Raw genomic sequence first — 18,730 nt, forward strand, 5'->3', positions numbered from 1 at the left:
GTAAAATCTCGTATGAGACGGTTTCACATAACTTATTGCGAGAATGAGACTAGGAGAACTTTCCCTTATGTTTTTGCTTATAATGCCTACATAAGTCTTGTTTTTCTCCTTATCAAATATTTCAGCTTTTAAATTAGTTGGTCATATACTTCTGTCCAACCAAAATCAGAAAATCTGACTGCTAATTTACAAAGAAACAGTCACTCCAATTAGCGTAAGCAGCTACCTCATATATTCTGATATACAACAAAAATGGTACTCCAAATGCCAATTCTCATATTACATTTAAGTCACAATGACACTAAAGATCTCTATAACTCTTCAATTTTAGTTTCACCAGTGTAATATAACGCAACTTCAAGGTGTCAAAAACTACATTCATAGATTCAGGGCATTTGAAGTATGAACACCAAAACATGCTATTTTACCAGTTCAAAGGGTGATTTTTCTGGTATTCAGCTGGTAATAAATTGAACTTCAGCATGTTCTCTCAGCCATTCCAGCACTTTTGCTCCCTCCAGAACCTCTTGAACCTTAACAATTCAACATGTACATATTGACACACGTGTAAGAAGGAAAGTAGTAGGGGAAAGACGTTTTTATATTCAACGGGGAAAAGAGTAAACCTGTTCTTTGATACGTTCTTCATCGTACTCTTGCTCGTGTTTTCTAAATTCTGCTATAGAGTTTTCTACCTCTTTCACCACCTCATCAGTTGATACCTGCATTCAGTATCATCAGTGAGCAGCCGAGCAGTATAATTATTCTTACAAAACTTCTTAAAACCCTATTGAAATTATTTCACTGATCAAAACTGATATATATACTAGTTAACATCTATTTTTGTTCTTTCTAGTTAATTAACTTGTACACTAGTTAATACTGATTTTTACTTCTCAACACTGATTAGTACTGACTGAAACTGATTGTTATTGATTAAATCAGATCATTATTAGATATCATGTTAATTAAAAATCCCCTTTACCTGCATATTTTCTCGTTTAAATATATCTCCTACTGCCAAATTCTGTTTTATCACCTCAATTATATTTTCCTTCTCATGCTCAATGTAATCAGCTACTGACTTCGAATTTGTCAATGATGCCAATTGCTCGTCACTCAACTTCATTTGTGCCTGTCAAACCAAATGCAAACATAAGAAAGAAAGCAGTATATCAGGAAATAGAATGACAGATGAATCAGATTTACAGAAAAGCTATAGGCTACCTACAATGTAGTTCCTCCATCAGGTATTCGTCGTCATAATATCCCAACCCTTCGTAATGAAGTATACCCCATGGTTTGACAAATATACCCTTGGTAATAATATTTCTTTTCCCCCTCTCCTACTCTTTTTCTTCTCTTGAGAGACTCCCCCTTCACATACTTTAAGGGTTTATTAGGAATTGTTTGTCTAGTTGAGGGCTTATTAGAAATCTAATCATCCCATTCAAAGAAATCTAATCATCAATCATTACTATTTATTTTAGTGAATGTGACAACTTTTCTAGACATCCTATGATAGTACTATAAATTCCAACTAAATGGAAGTACCACCTTATAAAGTTTCCTCTTTTACATAATTGAATGGCTCTTTCAACTCGCCAAACCTAAATTGAGAGTAGCTTAAATGCAAGTCTAAACAAGTAATTTAACGGAAAAAGCACTCGGTTACTTCATGCTTATTTGTGATCTTGTTCACTCCAAAAGGTAGAGTCGAGTATTAATATCCCTCCCTAACAATGGTTTCCCAGCTTAGTAAGTTATGGTCTTGCAAAATATAGTTAGTGGAGCTGACCTGAACTTGCATAAGCTTTGCTCCATACATCTGCCTGCCTTCTTCCTCAAACAAGGATTGAGGAATATCAATTTCAACCATCTGTAATTATCAAAAGGTTCCAATTTAGATGCTCTGACAGCATAATGTAGAATTAGCACTACTTGTATAGGTATATTTCTCCAATTGACCCTTCATTATAGCTATTCTAGTGAAGCAGACATGAGAGGGTTTAATAGTAGATCAATACCTTACGAAGCTGGTCTAGAATTGCATTATCTGTTGCTTGGTCCTTGGCTGTTTGCTCTAGCTCTCTGCATTTCTGCAGCAATGCCTCCTTGACCTACGGAAATATAATATAAAATAATGTCAAACATAATCCCCTTTCACAGGCGAGCAATAATGAATACGTCATATTTCTTTGATATCAGTGGCATTTTCTTGACATCATGGGTGCATTTAGGGGAATTCTACGGTTTCCCTAACCAAATAGAAATGCAGTTCGCGAATGAACACAGTGGGAACTGGTATCTGAAACAGTGTACCTCCTCTAAAGTTGAACATCCTGGCTGGAGCTGTTCAGCAAGAGAATCATCCAATGGCGGCAAATCTCTGTAGAACAGTTCTTTACAGTCTACCTGTAAAATAAAAAGTTAAGCTAACATATCCATGATTTCATCTAGAATATTATGTCATAATTGAACAGTGCAACATGATATCAAGTGGGTTCTAAAAAATCAACGTAGTGAAATACAAAGTTTCTACTATTCAATCATGCATTTACCATCAAAATACTTCAAGCTGCACTAATGCAAAGATTTGAGAAAAGATAAAAAGCAACATATTGTGCTAGCATCACCAATTCACCATTTTACGCTTTTTATTTTATTTATAGAATAGCTAAGTTTAGGTTGTTCTGAAAGAATAATACTCACTGTGAATTGAGCTTGCACTCCACGGAGATCTTCTTGTTTCCATGACTCAGGAAATACGAGGGGAAAGGACTTTGTTTCACCTGGCCGGATTCCAATTAACGAATCAAGGAAACCAGGAATAAGATTTTCCCCATCTTCTGTGTCAAAGTTAAAACCTGAAAGGATATAGATCAGTAAGTAAGAAATGATGCTTGATTACCTTCGCAAACAAGCTATTTGAGTGTATACTACATGAATCTTAGTACTCTCAGTAAGAAAGTGGCCAAGTCTTAAAAGCAAAACCTTTGCTTTCGGCAGATGGAATCCTTTGAGAATCTTTTCCACCTTCCTCAATTGTTGCAGCTGATATATCGATTACCACAACATCACCAACCTGCATAGTACAGCCTCATATAAGAAGACCTAGAACTATAAAGTGAGTAGGATTGTAGGGAGTACAGTGAGTTCATTTAACGTTGCTTGATAGCTTATAACCCTCTCATGTAGAAGACAATGTAAAAGAGAGATTCATATGCATGATCAGGTTCTGTACTGCAGAAGAAACAAGAATCAGTATCCTAGTAAACAATATATACTTCCTCCATATTATAATGTTCATAACACTTTGGGAGTCAAAAAACTGGATTGTGTAACTTACTCATTTTTTCAGTATATGCAAGAGGGGATTATCCCCAATTTACAAGATTTGTGGCCGAAATTGTAATGTGAATACCTTATTGGCTTATCCTACAATTACTAAACAAAACAATGGCAGGTGCTCTAACTTTCCTATACAATTGCAAAGTACATTTAGTAATTTTATAAATTCTTAAGATAGTGAAACCTTTACCCTATTATACTGGATGGAGGGTGCACAATGCAAAATCCTGACCATGTTTGAATATGGCCTGCTATAGTGTAAAGAAAAAAATTTGATCTCATCTTTATTTATTTTTGTAGTTCCAAGGAGTGCTGGACCATGAATTCACAATGAGAAAACTTGTAAAACACTGTAAATGATTGAATATCTTGTTTCTAGCATATAGATGCTCACAATTATGGAAAAAAATGTTAATAGTAGAGCTGCTAGCTTGAAAATGAAATGACTAACTCTCCATTCTCAACAATTACCTGAAGCCCTCTATCAGCGACTATTCTCATTGGACCTAATGTCTTATGACGACGTTTTAGCTCTCGCTCGCAGGCTACCTCAGCAGTTATTTCGTTATCTATTTCAACAACAATTTTTAAGTTCTTGTATCCGTTCTCAGGAGTCCATCTCACTTCAGGCAACACATCAACCACGACATCAAACCTGTATGGAAGGTACAAATCATTAGCACAACTGCACAAGATACAAGCAATAAAACCATAAGTCTATAATTTCATCCATATATTTGATAACAATGGATCTCTCATGTTAATGTCATCTAGATGGTCTCAGAGCTTCAGGAGAAGAATGAAGTATTAATATATATTTATATATCCAATGCCACCATCATCAACTAAGCCCAGTTAAACCTGACACCATTAATTTTCTACCATCATATTTCTTAATTATAGACACAATATTCTGATACTTCAACAAAAAATTCTTTAGGTGCTGCTTGCAACGAGTGTGCAATCTGCATAGTATGCTTCTAGGTTGTTGGACCATGGTAATTGACCAAAAATGGTAATTGATTTATCAAAATTGCATCTACGCACAGCAGATAATACTTCAATTGAAAGGATACCTGACTACAGAAATATATCACTTACTTCAAAGAGTCTGACATATCGTATGTCTCCTCCATCTCTGCAAATGTAGTAGCGATTCTGACAGAATCTTGCAAAGCTATCCCATTTACCTTTTGCAGATGACCAGCAAGGAAAAAGTTAGAAAAGTAAGCTGCAGCGATGAGGCTGAACTATGGAAGCAGAATAGAACAGTGCACTCATCAATTTTAAAGATGAAGGCATTGAACATGAATCAGGAAATTATACTCATAAAAATTTGAAGGAAAATGGATTGTACCGATGACAAGGCGTGAGGAAGGGTCCTTTTCAGTATAGACTCAATAACAGCCTTATGAACATTTTGCTTCCCGGCATAATTAACAAGAATACTATCAGGAACTTGCTTTCCAGGACGAAATCCAGGAACCTAAAACAATGACTTGTATGATTAGGAGCAATCATCAGAAGTACACACAGATAGATGTATATCATAAAATTAGCAATATATTTTTTTTTTCTATTAAGCATTTCTCTATAAGAACTTTGAGACCTTGCAAAACTGATTTCAACTTCTACATTCCAAGTCATTCATGCTAAATATAAGTACTTATCATCATAGAGGTGAATCTAGGGGTGAAAGTTATTTGGATAAAATCCAAAATCCAATCCAATCCGAATTAGTAATTCGGATCGGATTTGGACTGTGTTCGGATTGAGATTTTTTGAAAAATTGGATTTTCGGATCGGATTGGATTGAGGTAATCGGATCCAAAAATCCAATATAACCAAATAGTAATATGCCTTGTATTATGTATCTGGATTGGGCTTAAGTGCTAAACTGATTTTTTTTATATAAAAAACGTACTCCATAACCCAATACACATAGCACTTCAACCCTTCCCCTAAAACACTAAGTGCACTTAATTCCTCATTTCCTAAATCTACTAAGTTGTTGTTGTGCTTAATTCATTTAATCGAAAAACTAAAGTTTTAAAAAAATCGGATTTTCGGATTGGATCCAATCTAGAGTATGGAAATTCGGATTGGATTTGATCGGATTCAAACACTAATTGGTTTGGATTTGGATTGAAAAATTGAAATCCAAATTTTATTCGGATCGGATTGGATTAGGCCCTAATCCAAACCGCACACCGAACTTTCACCTAGGTGAATCCCATCCAAAGTTGATCTTTTTCTTGTCAGAGTTTCAGATTAATGTTTGAGCAAGCAATAAATGAAAATCTACAGGCTCACAATTATACCAAACCTAGATTGAAGGAGCAAAATCTAGCACATATAGCACCAAGCTTCAGAACATATCAAGTCCTTCGGAATCTTTATATAGTATTTCAATTAGAGTCAATATATTTATATGGAGTAAAATGTGATCCACCTATGAACTACCAAGAATAAGAATTTGAGAAGGACAAGAGTGGAGAGGAAGCACCTTTGCCATCTTTGCGACCTCTCGCATAACTGTTCTATAACAATCATCGCATACTACTGATGGAACACTCACACTTAACCTGACCTGCAATGAGAGAAGACAAAAAACATGTGATAGATAAAAAGCACTTTAATTCAGGGAAAGTATAGAAAATTCATCAGGGTTCCATGCTAATTCAAACTCATTAAGAAACATTATATAATTGGAAGAGACGTAAGCATACTAGAAAGTCTACATTTTCTGAGGCTCTAAGAACTACCAACATATATTCCTAAGTAGCTAGCAAACACACAAGCTTTGCCTAATTCCACCCTGGGAGCCGAGAGAAACGAAAATTGTTCACATCATGACGAAAATTCATTCCCTTTCTGTACAGCATTAGTAATATCTTATACAAACTTTGTTGTTTGTCATACAACATCAGTAGTTTTGTATACAACATCAGTAGTTATGTGTACAACATCAGTAGTTTTATGTATAACATTTGTCATTTATTATACAAAATTACTATTTTGTAAACAACATTAAGTTTTATTCACATCTTAAAATGAAAACAACTTGCATTATTTATTCACATAATCGCCATGGTATATATGTTCCCGGATTGAAACTATTTTCTCCAAATACACTAAGTAAAACCATATAAATTATACTTTACTAAGCAAATGCAGTCTAGATGATTTCAATTTTCAGAAAAATTAAAGAAGTGAGTAAACATATAAAAATATGTAAGGAACTTCAACTCATTAAGCAACATCAATGAAGAATTTTGATGAAAAACTAAACCAACAAAGCATAGACTGTTCAACTTTACAACATAACACAAAAATGTACAAATAAAAAAAGATGACCCATTTCTATTCCAAGGAATTTCAATTCAATTAAACAACACCCACATGAAAATTCATGGAATCCCTGGAAAATTTCAACTACTTAAGCAAACCCCACATGAACAATTCAGCTAATTAAGCAAAACCCCACATGAAAATTCATGGCTAAGAAAACAACCAATTGTATTTCAATGAAAAATTCAACTAATTGAGCAATACCCACTTGAAAACTGATCAATAGATAACTAATTAAGCAAAAAGATTACACATTTCAAAAACAAAATTCAACACTTACTCTAGAATTAGGCTCTCTAACTTCTGTAATATCAAGATCAGCAGGAAGCTTATCCTTTTCGATATCGGCCGTCGAAGAGGTAGAGGAAGATGAAGCTGAGAGATGGGTAGGAGTTTGAAAAAATGACCGTTGAAGAACAGAGAATTGGCGGGAAGGAGGAGAGAAATGAAGGAATTTGTAAAGGGTGTTTTGGGTTTTATTCAACTGAAAAAGGTGGGAATTGTTAGTTGGTAAGAGAGAGAAAGATGATGGTCTGCTGCCATGGAGTAAGGAAAATGCAGAACTTCCAAGCTCCATAGACATGGCCATAGTTTGAGGGGGAGTAAAGAGAAAAAGAAAGGAGTTTGTTGATCGTTTTATGGTATGGATAGATAATAAGATTGGAGATTAGATGTTGCCATGTTGGTCCTTTTTTTCCCTTTTCTTTTATTTTTCTTTATTTACTTTGTCAAAACTTACAATTGTTGTAGGAGTTTGTCTTGTAAGACCGCCTACTTTTAAATTAAAAGTAGGCAATGGTAAGCTCAATATTATAAAGAGAATTAGCCCAATAATAACTAGGATAATTTCTTTCGGTGACTAATTTAATCCATTTAGTGATTAGGTCTAATTATATATTAAAATTAGACCGTCTCTTTTAATAATTTTTGTTGTTGTAGAGTTCGTGTTTCTTTTGGGCACAGTTTCGGTTCACAGTTCGTTACAGTTCAGTTCATTTACTTTTCTCTTATGAATTTACTAATTTACTTTAATTTAGTTCAGTTAAGTTCAAAAGGAAGGGATCTGACTTGTCTTGTTATGGTCTTACTTGTATTTTAAAGGGTCATTTGGTTCAAGATACAATAAAAACGGAATGAAAATAAATATAGGAGTAGAATGGTGACAAAAATAGTTAGCTTTATCAGGTGTTTGGTTCAAGCCATGCAATAAAAATGGACCAAAATCTTTTTTCTTCTATCCAGATTTCAAACTAAAAATATTATTTTATATGAACAAATTTATTAGACCTGATTGGCTTTACTGGAACTTAAAACTGATCAAACCTGATTTGAAATTATTAAACCCAAAACTTATTTTTTAGGTGATAAGAACAAACATTAAGTGTACATCATCCTCAATTTCTCACTCTCAAATAATATTGAAATATTGTTATAAACTAGTAGAGGTGGGCATGGGTTGGGCCGGCCCGACACAATTTGGGCCCGGCTCGGTCCGTTGTCCACTACGTGGGTCGCGTGCCTGTCACGGTCAAGAAATTTTATTTTCGGTCCGCACCGACACGAGCACGCGTGGGCCGGCCCGCGGGCCGAACGCTCCTTCTCTTTGTTTTTTTTCCCTAAAACTGTCAAAAATACAACATAAAACATGGGCCAGGCCCGCGAGAAACACGAGCCCGGCCCGTGGTCCTGGGCCGAGCCGTGGAAAAATTTTTAAAATTTCAAGCTCGATCGCCCACCACTCATGGGCCCGGACCCGGTCCGACTCGCCATTCACTTAGGCCCGGCCCGGCCATGCCCACCTCTTGAAACTAGTGTACAATCATATTAGGAATGTTTCACATGCTTCCTATTATAACCAAGATTAGCTTTCCACTTATTTCCTATAAAAACAACTTCATGATAACATTCTCCTTAAATCAAGTCACAAAAACATAACCCTTTTACACACCTGAACACAACATAGAGTTGCTGTTGCTGCAATAAACACCCCCAAAAAAATTTAACCATTATTCCAAAGATCAAAATCCTCCATTCCAAAACCTCAAGAACAGCAAAAAAACAGTGAAAGAAGTAAAAAAAAAAAAAAAAAAAAAAAAAACAGAAATGGAGGGAGGAGGAAACATGGGACCCACTGCCACCTCACACTCTCACTCTCACTCTCACTCTCACTCTAGACCAGTGAGAACTTCTTCTCGTTACTTTTACGGCCACTCTTCTTCTTCTCCGGCCAACTTTAGTGGGCCCGTTAGAAGGTGGGAGAAGAAATGGGTCCACGTGTCTTCATCTCAGCCATCCACTGCTAATAAACCTCGTAAATTCTTCTTATCCAACGGTCTAAAATCACCCAGTTCACCTCTTCTTCTTTGTAAGTGGACCCCACTTTCTCGCCCTCAATCATGCTCCGGTAACGGTCAAATTTCTCGTCGTAAGTTTCGGTATACTCCGGTGGGTCCCTCTTTATTTTATTTTTAAAAATTTTGAGCTTTTTTTTCTGAAGGTTGTATGTTGTAAGAAGAAAGTTAGGGTTTTTGAGTGTTTGATTGCTTGAGTATTGTTAATTTTGTTGAATGTTGTTGTGCTAAGAAAATGAAATGAAATTGAATTGATGTACTCTTTTGCATTTAAAATTTTGGGTGCTTGTTTTTTTTAAAAAGAAAAATCCATTTTTTGTGTAATTTGGGTTTTAAAGTTGAAGAGTAGGGTTTTTTGAGTGTTTGATTGCTTGAGTATTTGTCAAATTAAATTTTGGGTGCTTGTTTTTTTTAAGAAGAAAAATCCCTTTTGTGTGTAATTGGGGTTTTAAAGTTGAAAGATAGGGTTTTTGAGTGTTTTATTGCTTGAGTATTGTTAATTCTATTGAATGTTGTGCTAAGAAAATGAAATAAAATTGAATTGATATATCCTTTTGCATTTAAAATTCTGGGTGCTTGTTTTTTTTTTTTTGAAAAAGAAAAATCCCTTTTGTGTGATTGGGGTTTTAAAGTTGAAAGGTAGGGTTTTTAAATGTTTGGTTGCTTGAGTGTTGTTAATTTTAGTGAATGTTGTTGTGCTAAGAAAGTAAAATAGAATTGAATTGATGTACCCTTTTGCATTTTAAATTCTGGGTGCTTGTTTTTTTTGAAAAAGAAAAATCCCTTTTGTGTGTAATTGGGGTTTTAAAGTTGAAAGGTAGGGTTTTTGGGTGATTTAGATTCAACAATTTGCACTTTCTTTCATGCTGTACATCTTGTTTAGATTCAAAATTTTAAAGGCACTTTTTTGTGTTTTTGTTTTTGGGGTGGGATAAGTTGAAGGAGTCATTTGATTAAATGATTGACATTGTATGATTGGCTATGAATTTCAGCTTATTATGATTAAAATGTGTCATTGCTACGTCGATTATTGATGATGGTGTTTAATATGGCTAAAAGAATCCTTATTTGTTAGTGTATAATGTAGTAGTAGTAATAGTAGTATTGGACTATGTGTATATGCTGAGTAGCAAGCATTTTTTCGAGCGTCGAAATTGTGCTTGCAAAGGTGAGAAATTCCTAATTCAGAACGTTTATGAAAGAATTTTTGTTCAGAACTACTAAATATTGTATGTAGAATCATAAGAGTTGTACATGAAAATGAGGTATCATATTATTTATATAAGATGGTAAATTTTTAGATACAACAATTAGAATTATATAATTACACATTTGTACATGTTCAGAACGAAACTTGTTTAGAGAACGTTTCGAAATTAGGCACTACTATGCAAAGTTGGGGAAGTGTGGAACTTGGTGTGCTTGAATGCTCATCACAGAAACTTTTGACAGGTAGATTGTTGTAACTCTTAGCGTTGCTCTGTTTCTGAGTTGAGGAATCAAGTCAATCATGATGCTCAGTTTATCGTAGTGTATTTTATTATTTTATATGTTAAGGCAGGTCTGAATTGCTCAGTATTGCATCTTAAATACGAAAAACTACTTGGAATTTCTCGAATTTACCCAGTTGAATTCCAATGCAAAAGGAACTTTGAAACTTTGTATGGTGTAATACTAAGGTCTGAGGTATCTAGACTGCAATCTTGTTTATGATCGAGTACTTCCTCTCAACGATTCTGAATGTAAGAAGAGCTTGCTATCAGCTGCTATATAAGTGTTTTTTTGTTCTCAACATGCATCATAATCGCTAACAGTTGTACTTGTTTTTCCTCTATTTGAAGTGGATACACCCACAAATATCAGTTCTTGAATACTGTGGCTTATTCTGTGCTGTCTCATGGACTTCCTTAAGTAGTTAGCAAAGTGCTAGGCTAGCCTCCTCCTCTCCAAAGGTTTTCCTTTAGCAAAATAATATGCTGATTTTAGAGTGCATATTCTGTATTATACTTAGTTGTAGACAATGCCTTTCATTTGCAGATTACAGTCTTTGAGGAGAAGAAGAAGCTGACAGAAAAAGAAATTGCTGATAAAGATAATGTAGAAGAAACCAATCAGTCTCTGGAGAGGCCAGCAATGGACAGTGATGATATCTATGGGTTACTCGATATGAATAGTGACCTCATGGGAGCACATCAGGTAAATCAGTCACTGTTAGAGTTGCCTGTGTTTTAGTTAGCTAAATTTTTCTGCCATGAGTCTGGTGGAGGCATTTCTGCGACTTCACTTTGTGTGCCGCCCACAACACTCTTATCTCTCATCTAAGTGACTGAACTTTGCCAAATAGTTTTTTCTTTCCGTTTTTAAATGAATGCAATTGTTTTTCCATGTTTTCCAACTTTCCGAAACACGACTTCCCGTGGAACTTGTGCTCTTTACTATCTAGTGGGTTCGTGTTTGGAGCTTATGTCACTCACTTTGCACAAGTGAAACATAAGGAAAATTCAAACCTGTTGTTAGGTAGATTAGGCCCAAACCTGGTATCTCATAATCATCGCACCATTAAAATAAAACTAAAAAGAGTGGGAGGGGAGGAAGAATTAGATAGCTATGTTATTTGGACTCTATTATTCATATCGGACACAGATTTACATCCAAGTGTCTGACTTGGCTAGGCGATATTTTTTCTTATGATTTTGGCCCAAAATGAATTATTGAAGTGTCCGTAATCGATACCCATATCAAAGTGTTAGAATCCAGCATGGGTAAATGAGTTAAAATGAAGAATCTAAGTAACATAGAACAAAAGTGGATGGAAGAACCGAAGAAGTTTTCAAGGTTTGTTTTCTTTTTTTTATTGATTGATATGAGGTCGATCTTCTAAGGTATTATATCTACACAGTTGCGTGTTTCATCCCTGGCTGATATGTGTGCAGGAAAGCAGTGGGGTTGATTTAATTTATACGAGGAGAAGCCACTTGAATCTCGGGTTAAACCTGGAGAACAAGTATAAAGATGGTCTGATCTGAACACAAGAGGATCTCGGGCCACAAATTAATAACTTTTGCCTGTGGATAGCTTTGCAGTGAAAGCTCTTGCTTCGTGGTTCTTGTAGATTGGTGTCATCCATGACTTCGGCCATATAGGTAGTAGAATCATGTTAAGTTTGTAAGTATTGCATCCTTAGGATTGTGAAGTCCTGTTGCAACTGTATGTTGCTTGAATGTTATGTAATGGCAAGTTTCTTTTGGTGCATGACGAGTTAGTTCATGTGCTAATATATACCGGGCAGGATCACATATCCCCCATCCCTCTCATATGCATCAAAAAAGAAAAGAAAAAAGTGGAACTTAATTTTCGCCAGATTAATCGGAATGCCTTCATTTAATTTCCTTTCGGAAATTGAACAGGCGATGGCGGCGAATCAAAATCCCCCCTATGATTACTTTGAATCATATTGCACATTCTGCATCTTGCTAATTGGAAAAAGCATTGGCCCCATTAAAACATTATCGGTAGCTACACAGAACTTTAGTACTTTGCTGGTATCCCCCATGATGCATTTAAAAGGAGCTTCACTATAACCCTGTGTGTGGATTGTCAATAACTCTATTCTGCACCATTCACAAACACTATTATCACACCATCATCTAATGCTAGTACATCTCCTAGTACTATAATCATTCAAATTGAGATGTCCTTTTGAGATTTATCTACACATTACAAATAAATTGAGTAGTGAAAATTACTGATACATAAAGGACATGCTTAACATATTTTCGGTTTTCATTTTCTTTTGCCCAAAACCCTGATTTTCTTCGTTAGTTTAGGAGTGTCATAAGACTTCGAAAATGAAAAGTTGAAAACTCCGATTTTTCTTTTCCTTTGTCTTTTAAATTGCACCACTCTTTTTTATAAGTGTTCCTTTTTAATTGCATCATTTTTTATTATAGAAATTTTTTTGGACCAAATTTACCTTCTTAATCTCTCTTGACTTACCCATCCAACTCATCTAATTATCCAACCTACATTAAAGACATTTATATTCAATTTCACTCTTTTTTTTTGCGTCCAAACTCCTAACGAAATGTTACAATTAAAACGAAAAAAGACAGAGCAAGTATAAAACCTCTTTTTGTTGGAGAGTTTCTCACTTCTCTATCTATATTAACCTTTTATCTCTATTTCTGAGATGTTGGCATATTTGATTCTTTTTTAGTATACTATGAATGATTCAGTTTCAAAGCAGATTACAAATTTTCATATATAATCGGTTGAATTAGATGAAAATCAACCTCAAAATTATAACAAGTCAAGAAAACCTCTCATGAAAGATTTGTATGATAAGAGACCAATATGATAAACAATATGCATGTATATCAAACTTTTTTTTAAGGTAAGGAGAAGGCGCCCTAATCGGACCAGAACCTTGCACAGCTCAACCCAACCCAAGTTTGCAGGTAAATCCCCTTGAGAGTAGGAGGAATGATAAGGGAAAATCCCCATCCCCAAAGTGCCTCCAGTGGGGTGTGAGATACAAACCAAATCACTAGACCATGTACTACTTGGTGCATATATATCAAACTACAACCACCAAAATTTTGGTTAACACAGTATTCTCTGATCCAAATCTGATAAATGTATTCATCAAATTTGAACTTCTATCGTAAATTTCCATTTAATGGATCAGTGTTGGTTAAATAGTAGTAGTATAACAAACAACTTGCATCTTCACAAGTACAAACAAAATCAGACAAAATTAACTTGTTTAATTCTGATTGTTGAATCACTATTTCCATCTTGGGAGACAATTATCAACAATTTGACCCGACCCAACTCATTGCACTAGTACAACGAGAACACAGAGTCCGGTCTGCTGTAAGATATAGAGGACTATGCCTAATCTCGCTTTCCATTGTAGTGTTTCAGCTTACAACTTACAGCTCACGTAAATATAGATGGTCAGGGAAGGATTTGTCGAAGGGCCAAGGCGTTCTCAGAGGTGTTGTCTAGGGAAGTTCGGGATCATAGAACTTAACCTGTGACCGCCCAATTCAGAATATCTGAAGGCACAACTCTTGATCTCCATTCACTTTATAAACGAAAAGCAGAGCTAAAGCGTTAATAAAAGCTCATCTGTGCTGTGAAAAGACTTTTAAGATCACTTCATAAAAAACAGAGCAGAGCTTAAACACAAGTGAAGCTCATTTATGCTGTAAAATAATAGATTTATGGGAGGATCAAAATTGTACCAAGATGGCACTAGCTAACCTAATGTCAGAAAAATGCAACAATACTAGACAACGTTGATATTCTTCTCAATATCCTCGAGTACATAATGCACAAGCTCCGCTGAGATCTTTTCTGCCTAGTTGGCCTCGTTATTTTCTGGAGCAACAGTGACACCAACTTCAGCTGGTCGGATGATCCTCTCATGAAGCGTGTAGCCCGCCTGCAAAAGTTAACAAAATATTATTACTTCAAAACCGCTAGATAGCAGCATGCTCCCTATCACTATAGGGGTTTGACGGCAGTCGGTACATTGAGACAAAGCATGTAAGGTTCATGCTCCTTTCATCCCGATTAAGACAGCACATTACTTTTTCTTCTGTCTCACAGACACATTTGACCATTATTATCTCTACTATATCTATATGTACTTGTAAAAATTATAAAAGTTGATAATATGAAAATGTACATCGAAAGAAATCTAACCATCACATGCCGCGTGGTATATATCATTATGCTAGTTAGACTAATACAGTCAAAAGCTGATTTGACTTTGACAATCAAAAAGCAGGTGTTGCAACTAATTTAAGTAGGAAGGAGAATTTCACAAGCTAATTATTGACCCCTTCCCCATATTCTAGTATAAAGGCCTTCAAAGTGAGCAACAACAATGTCATCCCAAGGTGAGAAGAGGAGGGTAAAGGCTAAAACATAGATGAAAAAAGGGGCTCTACTTAGACCATATGATGCCGTAAGGATCAATGCCTTCAATGAGGGTTCTAAGGTTCACATAATACACAGCCAATTATAATCAAATCTATAGTAATACCTTGACCTCAAAACTCCTGCAGTTGCAGTCTCAAGAGCTATATTACTCACAATTGTCTGACTCAGCTATTTATGAAAATATTCTGTGGTTTTAGCCCAAACTGAAGTATCAAAGTTTCAGTACCATGTCGGAGTGTCAAGGACATGACATAATTACTTCAGATAGAATGAAGAGTCCAAGTATGATAGGTCAAGAGGATACCTTGTACTACAGCATGCCACAACGGTATAATCAAGTAATCAACACCTTACTAGAGTCACTAAGGCAGATACTTCCATACATGGTAAAGATACCATAAGTGGAGCAGAATATTTTCCAAGCCATTAGGCTCATACCAATAGGTGTTGAGGTATAACTTATAAATGGGAATTGTCATAAGGGTCACAGGCTCACAGCTGTTCAAGAGCATACAAACATCATATGAGCTAGTTTTTGTTAAACTACATTTAACAGCTAAAAGAAATCATAGTAACACTTAAAATTGGTTTTTCAACTGCTGGCATTACCTTTAGGACAACAGCGACAGTACCAGGAGGCTTAGAGTTGTCAGGTACTTGAAATACTGCATTATGCCTGTTTGGATCAAATTGCTCATCACTAGGGTCGTACTTCTCAATACCAGCTTTTCTGAAAACCTGAAAAAATGACCCCTCACTCAGCAAAAATGATTCACTGACACCGAGAATATACTGCATATGACACCTAAACTAATCAAGTATTAAGGATTATGTCATCACATTCACAAATAACTAAAACTTCATGTTGCAAATGATGATGGTATACTTGGTCTTAACTTAAGTCCGAACTTTCCTTAATCAAAAAGACATGATGATACCTGTACACACAACAACGCTGGCAAAATGGAAAGCACAAGTATAATGTTCAAAAATTCAAACTCAGAGCCAAAACACGCATAAATGAGAGTTTCGACAGGTAGAGACCAACTGTACAACTGCTTCAATGAAGCTATAACAAACAATGTCGATGGTGACAAATACAAAAATTTAATAAAAATCAAATGACTAGGAGGTGAATATGACTAATATAAACTAAATGGTAATTGGAGATGTTACCTCCGCAAGCTGCTTTTCAGTCATTTCTACACCTTCTAGCAGTGATTTTAAAAGTGGCATTGCTCCAACAGTATCCTTCGATGCATCAATTTTGTTGGCACTCTCTTTAGTTACAAAAGAAGCCCTATTTAAATTGTCTGCTACATCCAGTAAACTCTTCGCAAAATTCTGCAATATTAATACACAGTTAGACACAATGTGCCACGAGTGCATTTGAGAAGAGCTATCGAAGGCAATGAAGTAGAGACAAACATCCAACATACAAATCAAACCTGTACGGCAAATTTCTTTGTATTCTCTGCATCACGTCTTGTTCGCTCCATGATATTCTCCATTTCAGCATACTTACGGAGAACTTTGTCTTTCCATTCGTCAAACTCTTTCTGCTTGTTCTCCAGGATTTCTTCCTTTTCGCACACAAGTTTCACCAGATCTTCTTTGGTAAGGTCATCCATGTCTCCCTCAGAATCTGAATCAGAAAAGGCAGTTCTTTTAGTGCCTTGTCGCCGTCTTTTGACGGTTTCAGACGTATGTTGTGATTCTGAAGCAAAACCTGTTTTTTCACTTTGTGCAGCAGCCTCGTTGTCTGCAGTAGAAGCTTCATCTGCTTGTTTTGCAGCATCCACACCACCATTATCCCCTTTCTTCTCTGCATGTATCCCCTGCTCTTCTTCAGGGGATGCAAAGGTTGCCATTCCAGAGTGTTGAAAAGCAACAGTGCTACGTAGTCCATTATGCAAGGAAGACGCCTAACCCAAAATAAAATTAACATTGTAGCTATATTTTTAGTAAAAATTACAACACTTGAAGAGCCAATGAGATCATTTAGCATGCATTACCAAGAAAATGAGCATAATGAAAAGTGAAAACAGTTGAAAGTTCGAGAGCACAAATTTCTCAGAAACCACAAAGTCCTTAAGGTTCCCTGCTTCATAGTTCATACCATATTTCAGATAGCACTAGGACTTAACGCAGACATATAATAAAAATATCTCTCAAGACAGGTGCATTACAAGCTATAAGCTACAACAGTTCTTGATGACAATCATTACTATATGATATGTTGTTGGATTCGTCTCAACTGTTATCATATAATATATTGTTGGATTCGTCTCAATGTATACTTTCATAACATTAGCTTCTTATAATTTTTACTAATACACAATTAAAGATATTAATGGCCATAGCATTGCATCGACAAGCATGAAAGTCACAGTATAACATCTCCGTTACAGAGGAAGTACGTAACAACCAAAGCTTCAGACCACCACCACAACAACAAAGCCTTAAATTGCAAAATCATTAGGGGTCGGCTAATGCTAGCCGTCATAAAGAATCGTCTCTGTCATAGATGAAAACCCTCCAGAGTAACACACAAACCTTTACGCAAATCAGAAAATCGAAATGCATACTAGTGTTGGCCAAAGAAGCAGAGCAGAAAGAGGAAATCCACAAGTAAAATGAAGCTCTAGTACAGTTCAATCATTTCAAACCGAACAACACGACAATTCTAGAACCTCAAATTTCGAAGTTTCGGGTGCCAAGTTCACAGAATTAGCAAAAAAAAAAAAAAATCAAAAAAATATCAAAAAAAAGCACCACATCAAGTTATACCTCAATTGAGAAACAAAAACCAATAACTTGAGCTAAAAATGCGTAGTATCAACAAAAATAGAGCTTAATTTATAATAAAACGATCCAAACAATAAACTTAGTAATTCTCTTAAACCCTAGTAAAACCCTGCTTAACCAAAAGAAGGTGAAATAACATAAAAACAAACAAAAAACACCACAAAGTTGATGAAAACGACGATGAATTACCTTGTTGGAAACGTTGGAGAGAGAATGAAAGCGATTACAGAGGAGAGAGAAAGTGTAATTTTGGTGATGAAGAGATGATTGAGAAGAGAGAAAATAGGTCCGAGAATGAGAGAACGCTGTTTTTGACGCTCTTCCTAAAACCCTAATTAGCGACATCTTCCAACGAATTCTAGAGAGAGAGAGATGAAATTGGAGAGGAGAGAGAGTGAGAGGAAGAAGAAAGGGGAATTTTGTCTGAAGGTTCTTGGAGAAGAAGCAAAGCAAATGAAGAGTATGAAACGGCGTCGAAAATAATTCAAGGCTTCGTATTTGCCCACTGTTTGTTAGATGGTTTGTTATTTTGGATGGTTGGAAATTTGGGTAGGCTTTTTGGGTCGTCTCACACCTTTTTATGATTGACGGATTGGGGGATATATCATATGAAAATCTCATTTGTAATGGACGAAATTCGATCCTAGGATCTTTGAGATCAAAAAATAATGTGAAATTGACGATATTCACTATGCTATTAGCCTATTACCTGTGAAATATAACTATTTTGGTGAATCGGGGAAAATATACCAATAATTATTTTCAAATATATATGAAAATAATTTAAATATCAATTTTCTTTTGGAAAATTCTTGTTACTAACCTTGTATTTTGGCTATTTTGATTCAGTAACCAAATAATATAATTTATTTCATGAAATGTGTTATTTCTTATTGTTCATTCTACAGTGTGAAATT

General features: G+C 35.5%; 3 protein-coding genes across 4 annotated transcripts; 1 reads left to right on the forward strand and 2 right to left on the reverse strand.

Moving 5' to 3' along the window:
• Positions 1-185: 185 nt before the first annotated feature.
• Positions 186-7,361, reverse strand: LOC104891748 (trigger factor-like protein TIG, Chloroplastic). The gene is made up of 13 exons (XM_010677497.3): positions 6,983-7,361; positions 5,858-5,941; positions 4,709-4,837; positions 4,453-4,541; positions 3,823-4,006; positions 2,995-3,085; positions 2,713-2,867; positions 2,323-2,415; positions 2,028-2,120; positions 1,799-1,879; positions 986-1,135; positions 627-722; positions 186-533 (listed from the first exon to the last, which is right to left on the reverse strand). Exons 1-13 carry the CDS (start codon positions 7,289-7,291, stop codon positions 456-458), a joined length of 1,632 nt encoding a protein of 543 aa, XP_010675799.1. The 5' UTR covers positions 7,292-7,361; the 3' UTR covers positions 186-455.
• A 1,206-nt stretch (positions 7,362-8,567) lies between these two features.
• Positions 8,568-12,332, forward strand: LOC104891747 (hypothetical protein). Its single transcript, XM_010677496.4, has 3 exons — positions 8,568-9,147; positions 11,091-11,249; positions 11,987-12,332. Exons 1-3 carry the CDS (start codon positions 8,806-8,808, stop codon positions 12,077-12,079), a joined length of 594 nt encoding a protein of 197 aa, XP_010675798.1. The 5' UTR covers positions 8,568-8,805; the 3' UTR covers positions 12,080-12,332.
• A 1,782-nt stretch (positions 12,333-14,114) lies between these two features.
• Positions 14,115-18,350, reverse strand: LOC104891746 (grpE protein homolog 2, mitochondrial). 2 transcript variants are annotated; one of them, XM_010677495.4, is made up of 6 exons: positions 18,003-18,348; positions 16,735-16,930; positions 16,454-16,650; positions 16,182-16,349; positions 15,615-15,743; positions 14,115-14,502 (listed from the first exon to the last, which is right to left on the reverse strand). In XM_010677495.4, the coding sequence occupies exons 1-6, from the start codon at positions 18,156-18,158 to the stop codon at positions 14,419-14,421; spliced, it is 930 nt and encodes a 309-aa protein (XP_010675797.1). In that variant the 5' UTR covers positions 18,159-18,348; the 3' UTR covers positions 14,115-14,418. The 2 variants fall into 2 exon arrangements, with proteins under 2 accessions (XP_010675797.1, XP_010675796.1); XM_010677494.4 differs by having other exon boundaries at positions 16,454-16,930; positions 18,003-18,350.
• Between the last annotated feature and the right edge of the window lie 380 nt (positions 18,351-18,730).

This window comes from Beta vulgaris, chromosome 4 (genome assembly GCF_026745355.1).
Source record: "Beta vulgaris subsp. vulgaris cultivar EL10 chromosome 4, EL10.2, whole genome shotgun sequence".
Lineage (NCBI taxonomy): Eukaryota > Viridiplantae > Streptophyta > Magnoliopsida > Caryophyllales > Amaranthaceae > Beta > Beta vulgaris.